The 24,734-nt window shown below is 47.3% G+C and overlaps 1 protein-coding gene across 5 annotated transcripts in view; it reads left to right on the top strand.

Moving 5' to 3' along the window:
• The window catches only part of lrrk1 (leucine-rich repeat kinase 1), a 269,006-nt gene that overhangs the window by 97,800 nt on the left and 146,472 nt on the right, over nt 1-24,734 (top strand). For all 5 annotated transcript variants that reach the window (XM_068017674.1, XM_068017673.1, XM_068017671.1 and 2 more), the window contains 7 exons: nt 929-1,077; nt 10,404-10,630; nt 11,694-11,821; nt 11,978-12,141; nt 13,071-13,208; nt 20,046-20,158; nt 21,032-21,102. In XM_068017674.1, the coding sequence (XP_067873775.1) occupies nt 929-1,077; nt 10,404-10,630; nt 11,694-11,821; nt 11,978-12,141; nt 13,071-13,208; nt 20,046-20,158; nt 21,032-21,102 (990 nt within the window). The remainder of the gene's footprint in view (nt 1-928; nt 1,078-10,403; nt 10,631-11,693; nt 11,822-11,977; nt 12,142-13,070; nt 13,209-20,045; nt 20,159-21,031; nt 21,103-24,734) is intronic.

Genomic DNA, 24,734 nt, shown 5'->3' with positions numbered 1-24,734 from the left:
CCAAACAACCACTCCAGCCTCACCAGGGAAGGACTGATCCCCCTGGTGAGGCATGCCCAACTTACCTGGACTCCTGGCTCCATCAGGTTGGCTGGGCTGCAGTCCCAGCAGTGGCCACCACATCCGGTGGCGCCACTGGGACTGAGAGCTGCCGGCCCACTGATTGTTGTCGATGTATTTAGTTTTTTGCCTCTTTAATGTGTCCTTATCCAATTTAGCCCTTATCTCTTGATTCATTTGTAATGTTTCATTATTGGCTAGTTTGTTCTTGTTTTTTTGATTAGATTAGATTAGATTAGAGATACAGCACTGAAACAGGCCCTTCAGCCCACCGAGTCTGTGCCGAACACCTGTGCCGAACATCAATCACCCATCTATACTAATCCTACACTAATCCCATATTCCTACCAAACATCCCTACACTTCCCTACCACCTACCTACACTAGTGACAATTTATAATGGCCAATTTACCTATCAACCTGCAAGTCTTTTGGCATGTGGGAGGAAACCGGAGCACCCGGAGAAAACCCACGCAGACACAGGGAGAACTTGCAAACTCCACACAGGCAGTACCCGGAATCAAACCCGGGTCCCTGGAGCTGTGAGGCTGCGGTGCTAACCACTGCGCCACTGTGCCGCCCTTGAAGAATATATTTCTGCTGAACTCTTGATCACTGTTTTAAATATTTCCCACTGCTGGTCTGTCTCTTTGTTAACATTGTTATCATAGAATCGTTACAGAAGGAGGCCATTTGGCCTGTTGTGTTTGTACCAGCTCTCTGCAAGAGCATCTCACCTAGTCCTACTCCTATGCCTTTTCCCTGTAGCTTTGCAAAATTTTTCTCTTGTTTTCCAGATTTTTTTTCCATTCAGTCTATTGTACAATAAATGATTACTGTTTTATTGGAGAGTTTCTCTCTGTTCCAGGGAATGAAGAGATTGCAGGATTTCTCCTGGATAATGGAGCCCTTTTCTCATCTTATACCTTATTGGATCACCCAGAGCTCAGCAACCGGCTCCTGAGGAAACAGTTTACGGAACCGAGCAGCCAGTATGAAGGCTCTGACAGACAAATTGTAAGTAAATATTACTACCTAATATTAGCTGATGGCAAAAAAAAAGGAAACAAAATATTCCCTGCATTTTCTAATCAGTGATTGGCAGCTGGTAAATGAGGCATGAATGGATGAAGTCACCCACACCTGAACTTTGACCCTTTGATCAGTGGAGAATCTGATCACATCTGAAATGTATTGATTAGTCATTGGTCTGGTTTTAGACATGTTTTGGATAGTTCGGCAGTGTCGTTGTTTTGCCCATAGAGGTCACTGAGGGACTGAGGAAAGATCATAACACATCCAATTACAGCAAATGAGTAGAACACAAACTTTACCAGTTCAGCATCTGCCTGGGAGTGAGAGCGCAGCTCAGCAGTTGTCTGGGCGGGTGGGTGACAGAGAGTGAGTAGCTTTTTAAAAAAATTCTTTCATGGGATGTGGGCATCGTTGGCAAGGCCAGCATTTGTTGCTCTTCCCTAATTGCCCTGGACAACTGAGTGGTTTGCAAGGCAGTTAAGAATCAAACACATTGCATTTGGGCTTGGAGTCACATATAGGCCAGACCAGGTAAGGACTTTAATAAACCAAATGGGTTTTTATGACAGTCGATGATCGTTTCATGGCACCATTATTGAGACTCAATTTCAGATTTATATTAATTAATTGAATTTAAATTACACCAGCTGTCCTAATGGGATTTGACCCATGTCCTCAGGACATTAGCCTGGGCCTCTGGATTACTAGTTCAGCAACATTACCATAACACCACCGCCTCCTCTCAGTACCCGTCCGGCGTTGAGACAGTGTGGGTGGAACCGCACTGTGAGAGGTTAAATTCTGGCTTTGTACTGCAATGTTGCCTTGTTGGGCTGTGTTCTATATTATTGAAGATGTGAGGCTGGATTTTTAGCCCCCAATGGGGGCAGGCACAGAGGCAGGTGGGCGTGGAATTTCACACTGCCAGCTGGCATGCCAGCTCCTCGGCCCCATCCTGTGCCCAGGCCATTTTCCCAGAGGCAGGAAGCATGGGTGGCAGAGCTATCCACCCGCAAGCAGCCAGTGGCTGGTTCAACTAATTAAGGGCCTATTGCTGGAGGCTGACTGGAATTTTTCAGTCGGCCTCCAGGTCCCTGGAGGTGTCGGGGAATGATGTAGCTGTCTGTAGGTGCCTCCTGGCGGCAGACCAGGGGGCCAGCGCTGCAGGCAGTTTTAGAGGCCTTCCCTGCCTGCCTGGCTTCAACTGCAGCTGCAGGTCGCCTGTGGACTGGTTCTCCACCACCACCCAATCGTGGTCCAGCTGCTGAGGCAATTTTTTGTTTCAAATTTTAAAAACTTGGAGAGATGGAGCCTCCATCTTAGGGTGCCCTCTCCCTCACGTTCCTCCTTTTGGCTGTCCAGCTTCGAGAGCCCACCTGTCGACCTTAATTGGACTCTGGCCACTAATTGACCAATTCAAGGAAAATCACAATTGAATGACTTGTTTGGGACCCACATTTGAGCCTGATGGTGGGCTCCTGAGGCCCACAGGGGAAATTCTGCCCGTGAGGGTAGAAATTTGTCTGGGCATGTTTTCAATTCCAGACTCAAATCTGCGCAGCCAGCACATCCCCCAACTGGGAGGCCAGCTCGCACAAACATCAGGCTGTTTGGCACACTGGCTGTGGGCTGAAGGGAAGTTCTAGTGAGGTGGGGTGGGGTGGGGGGGGGTGCGATTGCGATGATTGTGGAGTCGGGGGTGGGGGATGGCAGCATTGGAGGGAGGGGAAACATTCTGCAGTCTTTGCAGAGAGGTTTTAAAACCAATTCTCTGAGCCTCACCTTGTATTGGTGGTCATCGTGGATGCTGAAGAGTCCAGTGGAGTAGGCCTAACTCAGTACTGACGAGTGTCTGCGAGGGAGCCCAAACAGATTTGAGGCTCCTCAGGTACCTGTGTAAGAGACCTAATGTTAATTCCGGGCAGCTGGTAATGCCATAGTCAATTTCAGGTTCACATAATTTGTCTCTGAAATTGTGCTCCGTACAGGCATTAACCAGGTGCACCAAGAGCCAATCTCTACCCCAGGGTCTTTGGTTAGTTGCTCATTCAGAACTGAAAGGGTACAGCCCAATAGATCTTTCATTGTTTTGAACTAAGGCTGGATCACATGAACTAATTTTTTTTTATCCATTTCATGGGTTGTGAGCATTGCTGACAAGGCCAGCATTTGTTGTCCATCCCTTGTTGTTGAGAAGATGGTGGTAAGCTACCTTCTTGAATAGCTGCAGTCCTTCTGGTGCGGGTACACCCACAGTGCTGTTAGGAAGGGAGTTCCAGGATTTTGACCCCGCAACAGTGAAGGAATGGTGATATAGTTCCAAGTCAGGATGGTGTGTGGCTTGGAAGAGAACTTGCATCTGCTGTCCTTGTCCTCCTAGGTGGAAGAGGTTGCAGGTTTGGAAGGTGCTGTCGAAGGCGCCTTGGTGAGTTGCTGCACTGCATGTTGTATATGATACACACTGCTGTCACTGTGCGTTGGTGGTGGAGGGAGTGAATGTTTAAGATGGCAGATGGGGTGCCAATCAAGTGGGCTGCTTTGTCCTGGATGATGTTGAGCTTCTTAAGTGTTGTTGGAGCTGCACCCATCCAGGCAAGTGGAGAGTATTCCATCACACACCTGACCTGTGTCTTGTGGATAGGCATTGGGGAGTCAGAAGGTGGGTTACTTGCCACAGAATTCCCAGCCTCTGGCCTGCTCTTGTAGCCACGGTATTTATATGGCTACTCCAGTTCAATTTCAGGTCAATGGTAACCCCCAGGATGTTGATAGTGGGGATTCAGCGATCACAATGCCATTGACTGTCAAGGGGAGATGATTAGATTCTCTCTTGTTTGAGATGGTCATTGCCTGGCACTTGTGAGGCATGAATGTTACTTGCCACTTATCAGCCCAAGCCTGGATATTGTCCAGGTCTTGCTGCATTTCTACATGGACTGCTTCAGTATCTGAAGAGTTGCAAATGGTGCTGAACATTGTGCAATCATCAGCAAACATTCCCACCTCTGACCTTATGATAGAGGGAAGCATTGATGAAGCAACTCAGTTTTATAGGGGCAGGTCAGGGGTGCATGTTAAGGGAGTTGAATCATTTGGACTGACAGAAAACTCCAGTTTCGAGTCAAAGCTAATATTTTGTACTTAATTCTGATCTTGGCCCCAGTGTGTCATTCAGGCCAGGCCCCCACTCCCAGTGCAATACTGAAAGAGTGCTGCATTATCAGAGGGGCAGTACTGAGGGAGTGCTGCACTGTCGGAGGGGCAGTACTGATGGAGTGCTGCACTGTCGGAGGGGCAGTACTGAGGGAGTGCTGCACTGTCGGAGGGGCAGTACTGAGGGAGTGCTGCACTGTCGGAGGGGCAGTACTGAGGGAGTGCTGCACTGTCGGAGGGCAGTACTGAGGGAGTGCTGCACTGTCAGAGGGGCAGTACTGAGGGAGTGCTGCACTGTCGGAGGGGCAGTACTGAGGGAGTGCTGCACTGTCAGAGGGGCAGTACTGAGGGAGTGCTGCACTGTCGGAGGGCCAGTACTGAGGGAGTGCTGCACTGTCGGAGGGGCAGTCCTGAGGGAGTGCTGCACTGTCGGAGGGGCAGTACTGAGGGAATGCTGCATTGTCGGAGGGTTAGTACTGAGGGAGTGCAGCATTGTTGGAAGGGCAGTAATGAAGGAGCGCTGCACTGTTAGAGGTACTGGCCAGAATTCTGTTTCTCAAAATGGAGACATGTGACCAGTGGTGTTCCACAGGGATCCGTGCTGGGACCACTGTTTGTGATATACATAAATGATTTGGAGGAAAGTATAGGTGGTCTGATTAGCAAGTTTGCAGACGACACTAAGATTGGTGGAGTAGCAGATAGTGAAGGGGACTGTCAGAGAATACAGCAGAATATAGATAGACTGGAGAGTTGGGCAGAGAAATGGCAGATGGAGTTCAATCAGGACAAATGCGAGGTGATGCATTTTGGAAGATCCAATTCAAGAGTGAACTATACAGTAAATGGAAAAGTCCTGGGGAAAGTTGATGTACAGAGATTTGGGTGTTCAGGTCCATTGTTCCCTGAAGGTGGCAACGCAGGTCAATAGAGTGGTCAAGAAGGCATACGGCATGCTTTCCTTCATCGGACGGGGTATTGAGTACAAGAGTTGGCAGGTCATGTTACAGTTGTATAGGACTTTGGTTCGGCCACATTTGGAATACTGCGTGCAGTTCTAGTCGCCACATTACCAAAAGGATGTAGATGCTTTGGAGAGGGTGCAGAGGAGGTTCACCAGGATGTTGCCTGGTATGGAGGGCGCTAGCTATGAAGAGAGGTTGAGTAGATTAGGATTATTTTCATTAGAAAGACAGAGGTTGAGGGGGGACCTGATTGAGGTGTACAAAATCATGAGAGGTACAGACAGGTTGGATAGCAAGAAGCTTTTTCCCAGAGTGGGGGATTCAATTACTAGGGGTCACGAGTTCAAAGTGAAAGGGAAAAAGTTTAGGGGGGATATGCGTGGAAAGTTCTTTACGCAGAGGGTGGTGGGTGCATGGAACGCGTTGCCAGCGGAGGTGGTAGACGCGGGCACGATAGCGTCTTTTAAGATGTACTAGACAGATACATGAATGGGCAGGAAGTAAAGAGATACAGACCCTTAGAAAATAGGCATCATGTTTAGATAGAGGATCTGGATCGGCGCAGGCTTGGAGGGCCGAAGGGCCTGTTCCTGTGCTGTAATTTTCTTTGTTCTGTTTTTTTGTGCTGACAGAGGCCCTACTCAGCAGCTTAAAGGTTGTAGGCGAGCCCGTCTCCGTCGAGCCTGGATGCCCTGCCATGATTTTGCGTGACCAGGCCCTTAATTAACCTTGGGTGGGACTTCTGCCCGTCTGAAGCAGGAGGTCCGCCTCCAAGGGCTGCCATCCAATCAGCGGGCTGGCAGCTGTTCAATCCCAGCAGTGGCCAATGCTGGGACTGCACCCAGCGTGAGGAGCAGCATGGATGCCGGCCCCGCGAGAGGTAAGTGGGGATCGGGCTTCGTCAGGGACAATCAGCTGCCACCCCCCCCAGCATGGGAGGTGGGGATCGATCAGGGGGATAGGGATGGGGGGCGGGTGGGGGTAGCTTGTGCTGATGGGGAGGAGCACACGGTACCTGATCAGTGGCAATTGATTGGCCACTTAAGGGCCTCAATTGGCCTGGGGTGAGCGGGCCATTTGCCACTTCCCCCCCCTTGCTTGTAAAATGGCAACGTTGGCATGTAGGTGACGGGAACTATAAGCCCCCCCTCCTCCCATCCCACTTCCGAAGGGAAGGGCGTCTTCCCTCTCAGGTTAAATATCCTATGGCGTCATTCATAGGATTTAATGGCAGGGCATCATTAGCATTTATTTACTTTGTTTCCGGCCCAGCAGTCAGCAAGGTTGTGAGGCTGACTTGAGTGGGAAAGCCGGTGGTAGTAGGCCACAGCTGGGGACCATTGAGGACAATCCCTGTGAATTGGGATAGTTTGGAGCTTAGTGGGGGTGCTGGGAGGTCAGCAACAAGGAAAATTGAGGGGTTCGTGGCGGGAATGCCAGGTGAAGCACTTCAGTTCCTCCTGGACCACAAGCAGTGTAGGAAATGCCTGCCGGATCCTTTAGCTCCTACCTCCCTTCTGCTGGTGAGATTCCCGAGCCCTGGGAAACCAGCTGGCCAGTGTTCAATTCAAATGGCTTCCAACAACTGAGGAACGGAGCCTCATTTAAGTATTACAATGAAGCATCTGCCTGTCCAGAGCAGGTCACTAGGATAACCCCAAATCTGTCGTGGTTAAAGTAGGCTGGTTGGGTCAGGTTTCATATTTTTTACTGATTAATCCACTTGTGCTGCGCACCCCCCCTCCCCCCCCCCACCCCCCACCGCTGATCCTCTCCCTTGCATCATGGTGGTGTGGGGGAGGGTTAAAATTCCCCAAAAACAATCTCGTTGTTTATCCCATTTGCTGTGTCATTTGTGTGCTGCATTTCCCTACATAACAACACTGACTGGCCTTTCGAAGTAATTCATTGGCTGGGAAAGTTGTGGGACATCTTGAAGACTTGTTCCTCCTCTTTGCAAAGAATCTCTTGAAGTCTTCAAATGGAGTCAGCTGCATTTGGATCTGTTACAAAGGTGCATTGAGGATCTCCAGCTCACAATTCACGTCATCTCAGCTAATCTTTATGCTGCCTTTACAATCGTCAGTTTGCCTTACAACCTGGGATTTTTGATGATATTACCTGGCTTCATTCACAGCTGCAGGGTTTGTTGTGCCTGTTGGTTCTGCAGTTCTGTGGACCCTGACAACCCCATAACCCTGTGTAAAATATAGGTTAAGATATTCTTCGCCTCTGCCCCATGTCACAGGCCTATTCAATGAGGGGGCAGTTTTATGCTCTCCCCCGCGGCAGGTTTGCAGATAGGGAGAGCATATAATCGAGTGGGTTGGTGGCGGGGTAGAACCCGCCTTCACCAAAATTAAGTCTGGAGTGGGAAGGCTTGTGAGCGGTCTATCCGCCCCGCCGCCAATTAAGGCCCTTAGCTCGGCAATGAATACCCGATTATGGGCCTCATCCTGCTGCCGCCACAGTTAACGGAGCAACAGGCGAGCCTGTCGCCGCACAGAAGCATGGCAAGAAAAACCGTGTGGGCTGCTTGCTGGCTTTGGGGGGGGTTGGTGGTGGTGGGATGGTGATGGGGGGTCCTGCGTTAAAAGGCACTTAGTGCCTGAATGAGGGACCTGACATCATGAAGGGGGGGCTAGCTGACAGCCACCACCCTGCCCTTGCTACTAACCTCTCTACACCCCACCCCCTCTTCCCCCCCGATCCCCGACCCTGCAAGACCCCTTCCGCCCTGACCAACCTATGGCCTGGTCCTCAGGTGGGTGCTCCACCGGCAGCAGGTGGCGCTGTTCAGTTAAAGAGTTGCCAACCTCTGATTGGCTGGCAGCTCTCAGAGGGTGGGACTTCCATCACTGGGGTCTTTGATCCCGTGGAAGGCCTGCCGCTGTCCAGTTAAGTGCTTAATTGGCACTTGATTCGGCAGGCATCTCACAGAAGGGGCAATGTGGGGTTCTCAGTGGTGCTTTTGCTGGACATCGAGACCCCCGTCGCCTGGATAAAATCTGTTTCTGTTGGGTTAATTCTCCAAATTAGCCAGCTGTTATCAGCCACCATTTGTTTTCTCTTTCAACACATTGTGATACTGTCTGTACTTCCGATTCCTGAGTCTGCATTGTTTATGTGAATGGTGAACGATAGTAGTCCCAGCACCGATGCCTGTGGAACACCACCACTGACCTTTTGCCAGTCTGAGTAAATAATCTTAACCTCGACTCTCTCTTTAATGTTTTGTAACCAGCTTGTAATCCATTCTGCTACTTGTCCTCTGACGCCATATGCTCTGACCTTAGTCAAGAGTCTACTATGCGGTACCTTATTGTAGGCCTTTTGAAAATCCAAACATAATTACATTCACTACATTATCCTTGTCTACTCTTTGTTACTTTTTCATAGAATTCAATGAGGTTGGTCAAGTATTCCATTATCTTACCTACCACTGATGAGCTAACTGGTCTACAATTCCTTGGACTTGCTCTATCTCCCTGTTTAACTATAAGAATCACATTAGCTGTCTACCAGTCCTCTGGCACGATCCCTTTTCTAATGAATTTATATATATGTAATGAATATGTGAGAGTGACTGCCCTTGACATCATGGCAGCATTTAACCGAGTATGGCGTCAAGGAGCCCTCGCAAAACTGGAGTCAATGGGAATCAGGGGGAAAATTCTCCACTGGTTGGAGTCATACCTAGCGCAAAGGAAGATGGTTGTGGTTGTTGGAGGTCAATCATCTGAGCTCCAGGACATCACTGCAGAAGTTCTTCAGGTTAGTGTCCGATGCCCAACCATCTTCAGCTGCTTCATCAGTGACCTTCCTTCAATCATAAGGTCAGAAGTGGGGATGTTCGCTGATGATTGCACAAAGTTCAGCACCATTCACGACTCCTCAGATACTGAAGCAGTCCGTGTAGAAATGCAGCAAGACCTGGACAATATCCAGGCTTGGGCTGATAAGTGGCAAGTAACATTCGCGCCATACAAGTGCCAAGCAATGACCATCTCAAACAAGAGAGAATCTAACCATCTCCCCTTGACTGAATCCCCAATATCAACATCCTGGGGGTTACCATTGACCTGAAACTGAACTGGAGTAGCCATATAAATACTGTGGCTACAAGAGCAGGTCAGAGACTAGGAGTCCTGCGGCGAGTAACCCGCCTCCTGACTCCCCAAAGCCTGTCCACCATCTACAAGCTATAAGTCAGGAGTGTGATGGAATAATCTCCACTTGCCTGGATAGGTGCAGCTCCAACAACACTCAAGAAGCTCGACACCATCCAGGACAAAGCAACCCGCTTGATTGGCACCCCATCCACAAACATCCACTCCCTTCACCACCGATGCACAGTGGCAGCAGTGTGTACCATCTACAAGATGCACTGCAGCAATGCACCAAGGCTCCTTAGATGGCACCTTCCAAACCTGTGACTTCTACCATCTAAAAGGACAAGGGCAGCAAATGCATGGGAACACCACCACCTGCAAGTTCCCCTCCAAGCCAAACACCATCCTGACTTGGAACTATATTGCCGTTCCTTCACTGTCGCTGGGTCAAAATCCTGGAACTCCCTTCCTAACAGCACTGTGGGTATACCTACCCCAAATGGACTGCAGCGGTTCAAGAAGGTGGCTCACCACCACCTTCTCAAGGGCAATTAGGGATGGGCAATGTATGCTGTCCTAGCCAGCAACACCCACATCCCATGAACAAATAATAAAAACTCTTCCCTAGCTTCTTCTAATATGCATGGATGCAGCTCATCCGGACCAGAGGTTAAAATTCCCCCTAATATTTCTGAAATTTATTTGAAAATTTCTGGTATGAATTAATTGAAAACTATGTTCGTTTCCAGAATTTTGAAATGAAAGCGCAAAACTTATATACAATGAATGTGAGAGGGTCAGTAACCATAAGGTAACTGGCAAAAAAAACCAGATCTGTGCAGAGGAGCATTTTTTTTACACATTGTTCGGTGTTATTTTTGACAATTTATGTGTTGTTGTAACCTATAACGCTACCTGAAAGGGTGTTGGAAGCAGATTCAATAGTAACTTTCAAAAAGGAATTGAATAAATACTTGAAAAGTAAAAATTTGCGGGGCTGTGGTGGAAAAAGCAGAGGAGCGGGACTAAATGGCCTCCTGTGCTTAAAGGTTCTATGATCCTTGTGTTTGAATTACAGGGCCTGTCACTGAAGTGGTCTCACCTGAGGCTGCCCTGGTTGGAGTTGGACTGGTTTATAGATGTGTCCAGTCAAATTACAGAACTCGATCTGTGTAGGAACAGTCTCACGTTCCTTCCTTCTGTTATTCCTTGGGGATTAGTGCATCTGAGAAAACTTAACTTGTCTGCAAACCAGCTGAAGGATTTGCCCAATGCAACCACGTCAGAAGAAATTCTCTGCACAGGGTAAGTGCCAAATCAGAGGCTTTATTGGAGAGACCATGCTCGCTTTAACCTATATTGAGTGTGTTTCATTGTTAAAGGAAGTTGGAATCTGAAGAGATAAAAACAGAACCAGTTAATCCAGTAATGGTAAAAACTAAAAATACTGGGAATCTGAAATGAAAACAGGTCAGGCAGCATCTGTGCAGAGTGAAATTCTAAAAACAATCCACACCTAATACGAAAAGTCGACTGTTCTCTCCTCAGGCACTGAGTGGCTTGCAGAGTGTTTGCACTCATAGCAGTGGTTGCATGAAGCCGATTCCAAACTTTAAACTGTACCAGTGGCATCATTGTAATGATTTAAACATCAAGGTATTGAAATGATGTAAATCCTGGGATAAAACTCTCAATGGTAGTGGGTTCAAGTGAGCCACAGCCACCCTCAATTCTTGGGCTTCTATATTGAATGCAAATTCAGCTCTGAACCCAATGAACTGTGTCATCTGTGGATAGCACTCTTGCCTCTTGAGTTAGAAGGTAATGGGTTCTAGTCCCACTCCAGGACTTGAGCATAGCTATCGAGGCTGACACTGCAGTGCAGTACTGAGGGGACGCTGCACTGTCAGAGGTGCCGCGTTGCGGTTGAGACATTAAACTGAGGTCCTGTCAGGTGGGTCTAAGATATCCCATGGCAGTATTTTGAAGAAGAACGAGAGTTATTCCCTGTATCCTGGCCAATATTTATCCCTCAATCAACATCACAAATAAAATAGATTACCTGGTCATATCACCTTGCTCTTTGTGGGAGCTTGCTGTGTGCAAATTGATTACTGTGTTTCCGACATAACACCAGTGACTACACTTCAAAAAGTACTTCATTGGCTGTAAATTGCTTTGAGATGCCTGTTGGTCATGAAAGGTGCTAAATAAATGCAAGTCTTTCTTTCTTTAAAACTTAGAATCAGTACAGATGAAAGTCTCAGTTCTGAGACTATTTGGAATGAAACAGTATGAGTAGAGTTAGAGAAAATAGTGTGACTGGAGTCAACAATCGAACTAACAGGATTATGTTACACTTCTTCAGAATACTGGAGATTGATGTGTCAAGGAACCAACTGAGCTGTCTGCCCACCGGCTTCTTACATCTCCCAAAGCTTGAGAAACTCACAGCTTTTACCAATTTACTGGAGAAGTTATTTGATGAGGAGAAAGGTACAGCAATCTTAATCTGATAAAATGTCCCAAATTAATTTTTCTTTACACTAATGTGATTTGTCAGTTAAATGTTTGACTCCTGTGTGATTGGTCAATTAAATGTTCGATTCCTACGTTATTGGTCAGTTAAATGTACGATTCCTTTACTTCCAGCAACAAACTGGATTGGATTGCGAAAACTGCAGGAGATTGATGTTTCTGACAATAAACTTGAGCTTTTGCCCACAATCTTCCTGCACTGTTTCAAGTCCCTCAGCAGACTGAAAGTGTCTCGGAATATACTCAAGTACTTTCCTGAACCCTGGGCCTGTCCTTTGGTAAGTGCAGTTTTACAGAATTCACAAAGAATGTTTTCTGGAATGGCAGTAGGTTTTAAATTAATCTGCTCTGGAAAGTGGTGACAGTACCCGAACCGGATCTGAAATAGAGGAAGAGGGGCAATGATCCAGGTGTTTTAGATCATGAAGGGAATTTCTGTGATAAATTAGGAAAGGGAAACAGAGGCTAATCTTTAAGGTCAGGAACTAACTATAACTAAATTTCACATTTAGAATCGACTGTTAGCCAGCAGAGTAGATGCAGTCTAGTTGACTCATTTGAAAGTAGATCTCTGATTCAGGTGAGTAAAAATGTTCCGGTCATTTGGACTTAAATGATGAGGCACCCAAGACAGGTGAAAGGTCATTGCTAGCCCTTATTTGGGTGCCCATCACTGTTCCAGGAACTTGTCTAAACTTCCTCGATTCTGGGGAAGCCACTGTTTTAAGCACAACAAAGATCTGTATCAGAACTTAATGTTGGACAGTGATGCACTTGATCCCCTAGTCCAGCCTTGTATCAATTCCCAGACCCTGGGACCACTTCATTTCTTCCAGGTTTCTGTATTTCTGGTATCAGAGTTTCTCCAATAGAGAGCCATTTTGTATTGTTAAGGAGATATAGGTGTTTGTGATTTTTATTGATTTCTGCTCCTTTTATTATGCTCTTCTTTTGAAACATGTCCTCTTTCAGCTCTGTGCTCCTCACAAACACAAATCAGGAAAATGGGAAACTGTCACAGTCTTTAGGAGATCATTACTCAAAAAAACAATGAAACGTTGTTCATCTCTCTTGCCCCCAACAGTGCCTCTGCAATAACAATTTATATAATAAATAATAATCACATTTTGCCTCTACCTCCCAACAGAAGGGAAAATAATGAAAGCTAATAAAGAAATAATTAAATGCAAAGTCTTTTTGTTTCTAGAAATATTGCAATGTTTCTGGAAATCTGCTGGAATCCCTTCCAAACACTCTTTGTGTCTTCTGGAAGAATTATCTTGAAGAAGCAAATTTTTCTGACAATTTACTGAAGGAAGTGCCAGCAAACATCTTTGAGCTTCAGGTATTTGTGCTCTATTTCAGGATTCATTTTTGGCAGCAGAATTGTGTTCATTCTGTGTGATAGACTGAATGATAGAAAACATCCACACTGGGAATTCCCATAAGGTGTCTCCTCATTGATCCCTTACATTAGCTACAGGGTTAGGTTGGAGAATCTGTGGTTGTTCTTCTTGGAGCCAAGGAGATTGAGAGGAGATTACACGATAATGACAGATTTAAAATAGAATCATAGAAGGTTTAAGGCACAGAAAGAGGCCACTTGGCCCATCGTGTCTGTGCCGGCCAAAAAATGATCCATCTATTCTAATCCCACCTTCCAGCATTTGGTCTGTAGCCCTGCAGATTATGGCACTTGAGGTACATATCCAGACTCCTTTTGAATCCGTTGAGGGTTTCTGCCTCAACTACCCTTTCAGGCAGTGAGTTCCAGACCATCACCACCCTCTGGGTGAAAAAGGTTTTCCTCATCTCCTCTCTAATTTTTCTGCCAATCACTTTAAATCTATGCTCCCTCATCACTGACCTCTCTGCTAAGGTGAATAGACCCTTCACCTCCACTCTATCCAGGCCCTTCAAAATTTTGTACATTTCAAACAGATCTCCCCTCAGTCTTCTCTGTTCTGAGGAGAACAACCCCAACCTATTCAAACTTTCTTCATAGCTGCATTTTTCCAGTCCTGGCAACATCCTCGTAACTCCTCTGTACCCTCTCTAGTGCAATTACATCCTTTCTGTAATGAACAGTACAGCACAGGAACAAGCCATTCGGCCCTCCAAGCCTGCACCGTTCTTGATGCCTGTCTAAACTAAAACATTCTGCACTTCCGGGGTCCGTATCCGTCTATTCCCATCCTATTCATGTATTTGTCAAGATGCCTCTTAAATGTCGCTATCGTACCTGCTTCTACCACCTCCCTCAGCAGCAAGTTCCAGACACTCACCACCCTCTGTGTAAAAAAAAAAGTGACCAGAACTGCACACAGTACTCAAGTTGTGGCCTAACCAATGAGTTATACAGTTCCAGCAAAACCTCCCTGCTCTTATATTCTCCACCTTGGCTAATAAAGGAAAGGATTCCATATGTCTTCTTAACCACTTTATCGACCTGTCCTGCTACCTTCAGTGATCTGTGGACATTCACTCCAAGGTCCTTCACTTCCTCTACACTTCAGTATTTTCCCAACAATTGTGTATTCCTTTGCCTTGTTTGACCTCCTCAAATGCATCAGCTCACACTTCTCCAAGTTGAATCCATTTGCCACTTTTCTGCCCATCTGACCAGACGATCAACATCTTCCTGCAGCCTATAGCTATCCTCCTCACTATCTACCACACGACCAATCTTTGTGTCGTCTGCAAACTTCTTGATCATGCCCCTACATTAACATCCAAATCGACCTGGGTGTTCTCATACACAAGTCGCTGAAGGTAAGCATGCAGGTTCAACAGGTGGTAAAAAAGGCCATAGCCATAGCCATAGAGAGTTACAGCAATGAAACAGGCCCTTCGGCCCACCGGTCTGTGCCGACCATCAACCACCCATTTATACTAATCCTACATTAATCCCATATCCCCTACCACATCCCCACCTTCCCTCAATTCTCCTACCACCTCGGGGCAATTTACCATGGCCAATTTACCTATCAACCTGCAAGTCTTTGGCTGTGGGAGGAAACCGGAGCACCCGGCGGAAACCCACGCGGTCACAGGGAGAACTTGCAAACTCCGCACAGGCAGTACCCAGAACTGAACCCGGATTGCTGGAGCTGTGAGGCTGCGGTGCTAACCACTGTGCCGCCACAGAAAGATATTTGATGGGCACTTGAGGGAAATAAATTTGCAGGGCTATTGGGATAGAATGGGGGAATAGGATTGACTGGATTACTCTACAGAGAGTAATGGGCTTGATAGGCTGAATGGCCTCCTTCTCTGCCATTATGACTCCATGGGGAGAATTTAATGCTCTCCCCCACGGCGTGTTTGGAGGCTGGGAGAACGTATAATCGGGTGGGGTGCTGGCAGGGGGGACCCCACCACCTTCCCACCTCCGCCAAAATTAGGTCCGGGGCGGCCTGCCACCAGTTGAGCCTCTTAACTGGGCAATTAATAGCTATTAAGGGCCTCATGCTACCGCCACCGCTATTAGCCATTCAGCAGGTGGACAAGTTGCGGCACAGAAAGAACGGCATGAGAAACTGTGCGGGCTGCTTTCTGGCTCTGAGTGAGTTCCTTGTTAAAAGGCACTTAGTGCCTGAATGAGGGACCTGACATCAGAAAAGGGGGGGGGACCCGCTGACAGCCATCACCCTGCTCTTGCTACTGACCCCCCTACAACCCTTTCGCCACGACCCCCACCCTGTGAGACCCCTCCCGCCCTGACCTACCTGTGGCCTGCATCAGCGACGCTCCTGGGCCTCGGGTAGATGCTTCACCGGCAGCAGCAGGCGCTTCTGCAGTGGCGCTGTCCTATGATTGGGCAGCAGCTCTCAGAAGGCGGAACTTCCACGTAAGTGCCTAATTTGCACTCGATTCGGCAGGCCTCCCACTGAAGAGGTAACATGGGGTTCTCAGCTTCACCTTTTCCGGACATCGAGACCCCTGTCGCCCAGATAAAATCCCAGCCTATGTCTTTCCTATGATCTTATTGACTTGGATAAAGGAATAGAGACTTGTATATTAAAGTTTGTATACAATACTAAGGGGGGAATTTTATGCTGTCCCCTTGTCGGGTTTGGAGTCAGGAGAGCATATATTCGGGTGGGATAGTGGTGGATGAGGGGAACCCTGACACTTTCCCGCTTCCACCAAATTAAGTCCAGGGTGGGAAGGCTTGCGAATGGCCTTCCCACCCCACTGCCAATTGAGGCTTTTACGTGGGCATTACCCTCATCCCACTGCCGCTGGAAGAAGCCCACCAGTGGGCAGGCCTGTAGCTACACGGGGAACATGGCAAGCAAACCCATGTGGATTGCTTGCCGGCTTGGGGGCTGTGGGGGGGCGGGGGGTTGTCCCTCGTTAAAAGGCACTTAGTGCCTGAACAAGGGACCTGACATCGGGAAGGGGATCCCGCTGAGACTCAGCTCCCCCGCCCTTGCTGCCGACCCCCTTACACATCCTTCCCCCATGAACCCCACCCTGCAAAACCCCTCCCACTGTGACTTGCCTGGGTCCCTCGCCTTGGGTGAGTCCAGTACCAGCAGCAGCCACCATCTCTGCAGTGGTGGTGCTCAGTTAAAGAGGTGTCAGCTTCTGATTAGCCAGCAGCTCTCAGCAGGCAGGACTTCTGCCGCCGGGGTCCTTGATCTCAGTGAAGGCTCACCACTGTCCATTTAAGTGCTTAATTGTTGCTTGATCTGGTGGGCCTTCCCCAAAGGAGGCGATGAGAGGCTCTTGCAAGCGCTTTTGCCGGTGGTCAAGACCACCGACGTCCGGATTAAATCCTGGCATACGTTTGGAGGTACAGCAAGTTGTGCAGATGGGAGCAAGAAGTTCCAAAGTGAGGACATAATGCTTATGTTGCACAGGGTCTTTGTCAGACCCCATCTGTAGTACTGTGTACAAATTTGGGCAGCGTGCCTGAGGAAGGATATATTGGCCTTAGAGGGAGTGCAATGGCAATTCACCAGAATAATAGTCAGGCCAAAAGAGTTAAATTATGAGGAAACGTTGCATAAAAGTGAAATTGAAGCTCAGCTATTTAAGAGGGAAATCAGAAAGCATCTCTCCACACATGGGATAATAGGAATCTGGAAAACTCTCACTCAGAAGGCTGTGGATGTTGGGGGTGAATAGGAGCTTTCAAGACTTAAGCTGTTAGATTTTTGTTCGGTAAGGGTATCAAGGTGTATAGAGCAAATGTGGGTAAATGGAATAGAGGTACAGATCAGCTTTGAGCTAATTGAATGGTGGAGCTGGCTCCAGGAACTGAATGGTTCTCCTGTTCCTGTGTAATACTGCTCCAGTCCCTTATTCTGCCTCTCTGGCAATATCCCAACCCCCTCACTCACCTGCACACGATACAGTGGGCCGAAGGGCCTGTTTCTGTGCTGTATAACTCTATGACTCTATAATAAAAGCAAAATACTGCGGATGCTGGAAATCTGAAATAAAAACAAGAAATGCTGGATTCACTCAGCAGGTGTGGCAGCATCTGTGGAAAGAGAAGCAGAGTTAACGTTTCGGGTCAGTGACCCTTCTTCGGAACTGGCAAATATTAGAAAAGTCACAGATTATAAACAAGTGAGGTGGGGGTTGGGCAAGAGATAACAAAGGAGAAGGTGCAGATTGGACCAGGCCACATAGCTGACCAAAAGGTCACGGAGCAAAGGCAAACAATATGTTATTGGTGTGTTGAAAGACAAAGCATTAGTACAGATTAGGTGTGAATATACTGAATATTGAACATCAGCAAGTGCAAACCTGAAGAAAAACAACCTGAAAAAAACAGTGGGTAAGCAAACTGAACAAACTAAGATGAAATGAAATAAATGCAAAAAAAGATTGTTAAAAAGGAATGCAAAAAAAAAGGAAGAAAAAATAACTAAAAATGACTGAAAAAGAAAGTAAAGTGGGGGGCTGTCATGCTCTGAAATTATTGAACTCAATGTTCAGTCCGGCAGGCTGTAGTGTGCCTAATCGGTAGATGAGATGCTGTTCCTCGAGCTTGCGTTGATGTTCACTGGAACACTGCAGCAATCCCAGGACAGAGATGTGAGCATGAGAGCAGGGGGGAGTGTTGAAATGGCAAGCAACCGGAAGCTCAGGGTCCTGCTTGCGGACTGAGCGGAGATGTTCCGCAAAGCGGTCACCCAGTCTGCGCTTGGTCTCCCCAATGTAGAGGAGACCACACTGTGAGCAGCGAATACAGTATACTACATTGAAAGAAGTACAAGTAAATCGCTGCTTCACCTGAAAGGAGTGTTTGGGGCCTGGGATAGTGAGGAGAGAGGAGGTAAATGGGCAGGTATTACACCTCCTGCGATTGCAAGGGAAGGTGCCCTGGGACGGGGACGAGGTGGTGGGGGTAATGGAGGAGTGGACCAGGGTGTCGCGGAGGGAACGATCCCTTCGGAATGCTGACAGGGGAAGGGAGGGGAAGATGCGACTGGTAGTGGCATCACGCTGGAGGTGGCGAAAATGGCGGAGGATGATCCTTTGGATATGGAGGCTGGTGGGATGAAAAGTGAGGACAAGGGGAACCCTGTCACGGTTCTGGGAGGGAGGGGAAGGGGTGAGGGTAGAGGTGCAGGGAATGGGTCGGACACGGTTGAGGGCCCTGTCAACCACAGTGGGGGGAAATCCTCGGTTGAGGAAAAAGGAGGTCATATCAGAAGCACCGTCATGGAAGGTAGCATCATCAGAGCAGATGCGTCGGAGACGGAGAAACTGGGAGAATGGAATGGAGTCCTTACAGGAGGTAGGGTGTGAAGAAGTGTAGTCGAGGTAGCTGTGGGAGTCAGTGGGCTTATAATGGATATTGGTAGACAACCTATCCCCAGAGATGGAGACAGAGAAGTCGAGGAAGGGAAGGGAAGTGTCAGAGATGGACCATGTAAAGGTGAGAGAAGGGTGGAAATTGGAAGCAAAGTTGATAAAGTTTTCTAGTTCGGGGCGGGAGCAGGAAACGGCACCGATACAGTCATCAATGTACCGGAAAAAGAGTTGGGGGAGGGGGCCTGAGTAGGACTGGAACAAAGAATGCTCGACATATCCCACAAAAAGACAGGCATAACAAGGACCCATGCGGGTACCCATAGCGACACCTTTTACTTGAAGGAAATGCATGGAGTTGAAGGAGAAGTTGTTCAATGTGAGAACAAGTTCAGCCAGGCGGAGGAGGGTGTTGGTGGATGGGGACTGGTTGGGCCTCTGTTCCAGGAAGAAGCGGAGAGCCCTCAAACCATCCTGGTGGGGGATGGAGGTGTAGAGCGATTGGACGTCCATAGTGAAGAGGAGGCGGTTGGGACCAGGAAACTGGAAATTGTCAAAATGACTTAGGGCGTCAGAAGAGTCACGGATGTAGGTGGGAAGAGACTGGACCAGCGGAGAAAAGATAGAGTCTAGATAGGAAGAAATAAGTTCAGTTGGGCAGGAGCAGGCTGACACAATGGGTCTGCCGGGACAGTCCCGTTTCTGGATTTTGGGAAGGAAGTAGAAGCGGGCTGTCCGGGGTTGCGGGACTATGAGGTTAGAAGCTGTAGAGGGAAGATCTCCAGAGGAGATGAGGTCAGTGACAGTCCTTTGGACGGTGGCTTGATGTTCGGTGGTGGGGTCATGGTCCAGAGGGAGGTAGGAAGAGGTGTCTGTGAGTTGGCGTTGAGCTTCTGCAAGGTAGAGGTCGGTACGCCATACAACAACAGCACCACCCTTGTCTGCAGGTTTGATGACCATGTCGGGGTTAGACCTGAGAGAACGGAGTGCCTCAAGTTCAGAGGGGGACAGGTTAGAATGAGTGAGGGGGGCAGAGAAATTGAGACGACCAATGTCTCGCCGACAGTTTTCAATGAAGAGATCAAGAGCGGGTAAGAGGCCAGGGTGAGGGGTCCAGGTAGAGGGAGAATGCTGGAGGCGGGTGAATGGGTCTGCTGGTCGGGGGGAGGACTCCTGGTAGAAGAAGTGAGCCCGGAGGCGGAGGCGACGGAAGGTGACTCTATAAGCTTGACTTTCTCCTCCTTCTGCTCTGGCTCTTTGGCCCCAATTTCCCTGTGCATGATCTCAACACATCCCTACGATATTACTTGCAATGTTGCTCTTTGGGTTTGGTGAATCTTTTGGTGTTAACCTGTGCTGTGATCTTGAACCACAACTATATCACAAAGCATGTTTTAACTGATCACAGGCCCTGAATTCCCTGAAATTGTCTGGCAATCAGTTGCAATCACTTCCTTCAGTGGATAGATGGCAGTGCTCCAGCCTCAAATCATTGGACCTTTCTCGAAATCAGCTTGGAAAGTAAGTACTGTCTAACAAGATGTTTAAGATTAAAGAGACTTTCACCTGCAATGTTCATGTTGATAGGTTCAACTTCACATTAAATATGGGGGGGGCGGAAATTCCAGGAGCCCGGGTATGCTGAGAGTGAGATGAGGTGGGACCTCCCACTGCCAACTGTGTAAGTCCACTTCAAATCCCAGGGATGGGGGTTAGCTCAATATGTGCAGCAGGCCTTGCACCATTGGAGGTGCCCATCCCGTGTACTTGTCCTGAGAGCTGCTCCCGAATGTCCACTCCAAGTGTCCAATGGATAATTGGAGCGATGGTGAGGAAACAATGACGTGCAATTGGAGGTCATTGATCCTTTGCGATCAGTTTGTTCTTTGGATGTCAAACCCACAGAACCTGTGAATGATGTACTGATAGGAAACCCTGAGGTAACCCTGGATACATACCCCAGCACTGCTGCTGAGGTGGATCAGGGACGGCACAAAGCCTTATCCCACCCCTGCATCAAATTTCCAAAGGGAAAGGACAGTAAAATAGGTCTCAAATACTGCCCCGTCATGGCCAATCCCTGAGTCTCAGCTCCTCAACATAGCAGTTGTCGGGCCTTGTACATTCGGTGCTTGTTTCCCAGGTTTCTGTGTCTGAAATGAGTTGGAATGTGGAGGAGGAATCTGGTGGTGAGGCTTACTGTTAACTCACAGCCACCCCCTGTGCATACCAGGATTGCCACTGACTGCCCCCTCTCTGCCCACCTGGTCACAATAGTGGCAGGCCATTGTGGCGAGCACGTGTCAGGGTATTGTGTGGTGTTTAGTGATTACCAGGAGTTCACTGTCGACTCCTGTGACTGAATGTTGTCCTGTTTTTTTTTTCTGTGTACAGAGGAGAAGAAGGAGTCAGAACTAGAAAAGTCAGTTTTTTTACAACACGACAAAAGAGAAATACAGACACAGGTAAAGAATCCACTGAAAGCCAAATGGAGCTTCGGAACTTATGAACATATGAATTGGGAGCAGGAGTAGGCCACTTGGCCCTTCGAGCCTGCTCCGCCATTCAGTAAGTTCGCGGCTGAACTGATTACTCCACCTTCCACCCCCTTGCTTATCAAGATTCTATCTACCTCTGCCTTAAAAATATTCAAAGACTCTGCTTCCATCGCCTTTTGAGGAAGAGAATTCCAAAGACTCACGACAGTCAGAGAGAAAAAATTTCTCCTCATCTCTGTCTTAAATGGGCAATGCCTTATTTTTAAACAGTGATCCCTAGTTCTAGATTTTCCCACATCCACCCTGTCACGACCCCTCAGGATCTTATATGTTTCAATCAGGTCGCCTCTTACTCTTCTAAACACCAGCAGATACAAGCCCAGCCTGCCCAATCTTTCCTCATAAGCCAGCTCGCCCATTCCAGGTACTAGTCTAGTAAGCCTTCCCTGTACGGCTTCCAGTGCATTTACATCCTTTCTTAAATAAGGAGACCAGTACTGTACACAGTATTCCAGATGTGGTCTCACCAATGCCCTGTATATCTGAAGCATAACCTCCCTACTTTTGTATTCAATTCCCCTCGAAATAAATGATAACATTCTATTAGCTTGCATAATTACGTGCTGTACCTGCATACTAACATTTTGCGATTCATGCACTAGGAAGGACATCCAGATCTCTCTGCATCTCAGAGCTCTGCAATCTCTTATCATTTAGATAATATGCTTTTTTATTCTTCCTGCCAAAGTGGACAATTTCTCACATTATACTCTATTTGCCAGGTCTTTGCTCATTCACTTAACTTATCTATATCCCTTTGTAGCCTCCTTATGTCCTCTTCACAACTTACTTTCCTACCTATCTTTGTGTCATCAGCAAATTTAGCAGCCATACCTTCGGTCCCTTCATCTAAGTCATTTATACAAACTGTATAACGTTGAGGCCTCAGCACAGATCCCTGTGGCACACCATTCATTACATCTTGCCAACCAGAAAATGACCCATTTATGCCTACTCTCTGTTTCCTGTTAGCTAACCAATCTTCTGTTCATGCCAATATGTTACCCCCATACCATGAGCTTTTATTTTCTGCAATAACCTTTGACGTGGCACCTTATCAAATCCCTTCTGGAAATCTAAGTACAATACATCCACCGGTTCCCCTTTATCCACAGCACATGTAACTCCCTCAAAGAACTCCAATAAATTGGTTAAACATGATTTCCCTTTCACAAAACCGTGTTGACTTTGCCTGATTACCATGAATTTTTCTAAGTGCCCTGCTATAACGTCTTTAATAACAGCTTCTAAAATGTCCCCTAAGACAGGTGTTAAGCTAACTGGCCTGTAGTTTTTGCTTTCTGTCTCCCTCCCTTTTTGAATAAAGGAGTTACATTCACTATTTTCTAATCTAACAGAACCTTTCCCAAATCTAGGGAACTTTGGAAAATTAAAACTAACGCATCAACTATCTCACTAGCCACTTCTTTTAACACCCTAGGATGAAGTCCATCAGGACCCGTGGACTTCTCAGCCCACAGCTCCAACAATTTGTTCAGTACCACATCCGTGGTGATTGTAATTTTTTTGAGTTCCTCCTTTCCTTCCATTTCCTGACTTAGAGCACTATTGAGGATACAAGTAACATCCCAGTATTTGAAGACCGATGCAAAATACCTGTTCAATTCATCTGCTATCTCCTTATTATCCATTATTAATTCCCCAGACTCACTTTTTACAGGACCAATGCTCACTTCATTAACTCTTTTCTTTTTAAAATATCTATAGAAACTCTTACTGTCTTCATATTTCTAGCTAGCTTTCTCTCGGACTCTAATTGTACCCTCCTTATCAATCTTTGTCATTCTTTGCTGTTTTTTATATCCTGTCCAATCATCTGATCTGCCTCCCATCTTTGTGCAATTATATGCTTTTTCTTTAAGTTTGATACTATCTTTAACTGTTTTAGTTAACCACGGATGGCAGGTCCCACCCTTGGAATTTTTCTTTCTCATTGGGCTGTATCAATACTGTGTATTTTGAAATATCCCACTGCATCTCTTGACCTATCCCTTAACCTGATTTGCCAGTTCACTTTAGCTAGCTCTACTTTCATGCCCTCATAATTGCCCTTATTTAAGTTTAAAATACTAGTCTTGGACCCATTCTTCTCCCTCAAACTGAATGTAAAATTAAATCATATCACAGAATCACAGAATAATACAGTGTAGAAGAGGCCCTTCGGCCCATTGAGTCTGCACCGATGCATTAAAGACACCTGACCTGTCTACCTAATCCCATTTGCCAGCACTTGGCCCATAGCCTTGAATGTTATGACGTGCCAAGTGCTCGTCCAGGTACTTTTTAAAGGATGTGAGGCAACCCGCCTCTACCACCCTCCCAGGCAGGGCATTCCAGACCGTCACCAACCTCTGGGTAAAAAAGTTTTTCCTCAAATCTCCCTTAAACCTCCTGCCCCTCACCTGAAACTTGTGTCCCCTCGTAACTGACCCTTGAACTAAGGGGAACAGCTGCTCCCTATCCACCCTGTCCATGCCCCTCATAATCTTGTACACCTCGATCAGGTCACCCCTCAGTCTTCTCTGCTCCAGCGAAAACAACCCAAGCCTATCCAACCTCTCTTCATAGCTTAAATGTTCCATCTCAGGCAACATCCTGGTGAATTGCCTCTGCACCCCCTCCAGTGCAATCACATCCTTCCTATAATGTGGCGACCAGAATTGCACACTGTACTCCAGCTGTGGCCTTACCGAAGTTCTATACAACTCCAACATGACCTCCCTGCTTTTGTAATCTATGCCTCGATTGATAAAGGCAAGTGTCCCATATGCCTTTTTCACCACCCTGTTAACCTGCCCTTGTGCCTTCAGAAATCTATGGACAAACACGCCAAGGTCCCTTTGTTCCTCGGAACTTCCCAGTGTCAGGCCATTCATTGAATACTTCCGTGTCACATTACTCCTTCTAAAGTGTATCACCTCACACTTTTCGGGGTTAAATTCCATCTGCCACTTTTCTGCCCATTTGACCATCCCGTCAATATCTTTCTGTAACCCAAGACACTCAACCTCACTGTTAACCACTCGGCCGATCTTTGTGTCATCCGTGAACTTACTGATCCTACCCCCCCACATAGTCATCTATGTCATTTATATAAATGACAAACAATAGGGGACCCAGCACAGATCCCTGTGATACGCCACTGGACACTGGCTTCCAGTCACTAAAACAGCCGTCTGTCATCACTCTCTGTCTCCTACAGCTAAGCCAATTTTGAATCCACCTTATCAAGTTACCTTGTATCCCATGTGCATTTGCTTTCTTGATAAGTCACCCATGTGGGACCTTGTCAAAGGCTTTGCTGAAATCCATGTAAACTGCATCAACTGCACTACCCTCATCTACACACCTGGTCACATGCTCAAAAAATTCAATCAAACTTGTTAGGCATGACCTCCCTCTGACAAATCCATGCTGACTATTCCTAATCAAATTTAGCCTCTCCAAGTGGAGATAGATTCTCTCCTTCAGAATTTTCTCCAATAGTTTCCCTACCACAGACTCACTGGTCTGCAGTT

Source organism: Heterodontus francisci, chromosome 38 (assembly GCF_036365525.1).
Source record: "Heterodontus francisci isolate sHetFra1 chromosome 38, sHetFra1.hap1, whole genome shotgun sequence".
In the NCBI taxonomy this organism is placed as follows: domain Eukaryota; kingdom Metazoa; phylum Chordata; class Chondrichthyes; order Heterodontiformes; family Heterodontidae; genus Heterodontus; species Heterodontus francisci.
This window is presented reverse-complemented; position numbering and strand designations above follow the sequence as displayed.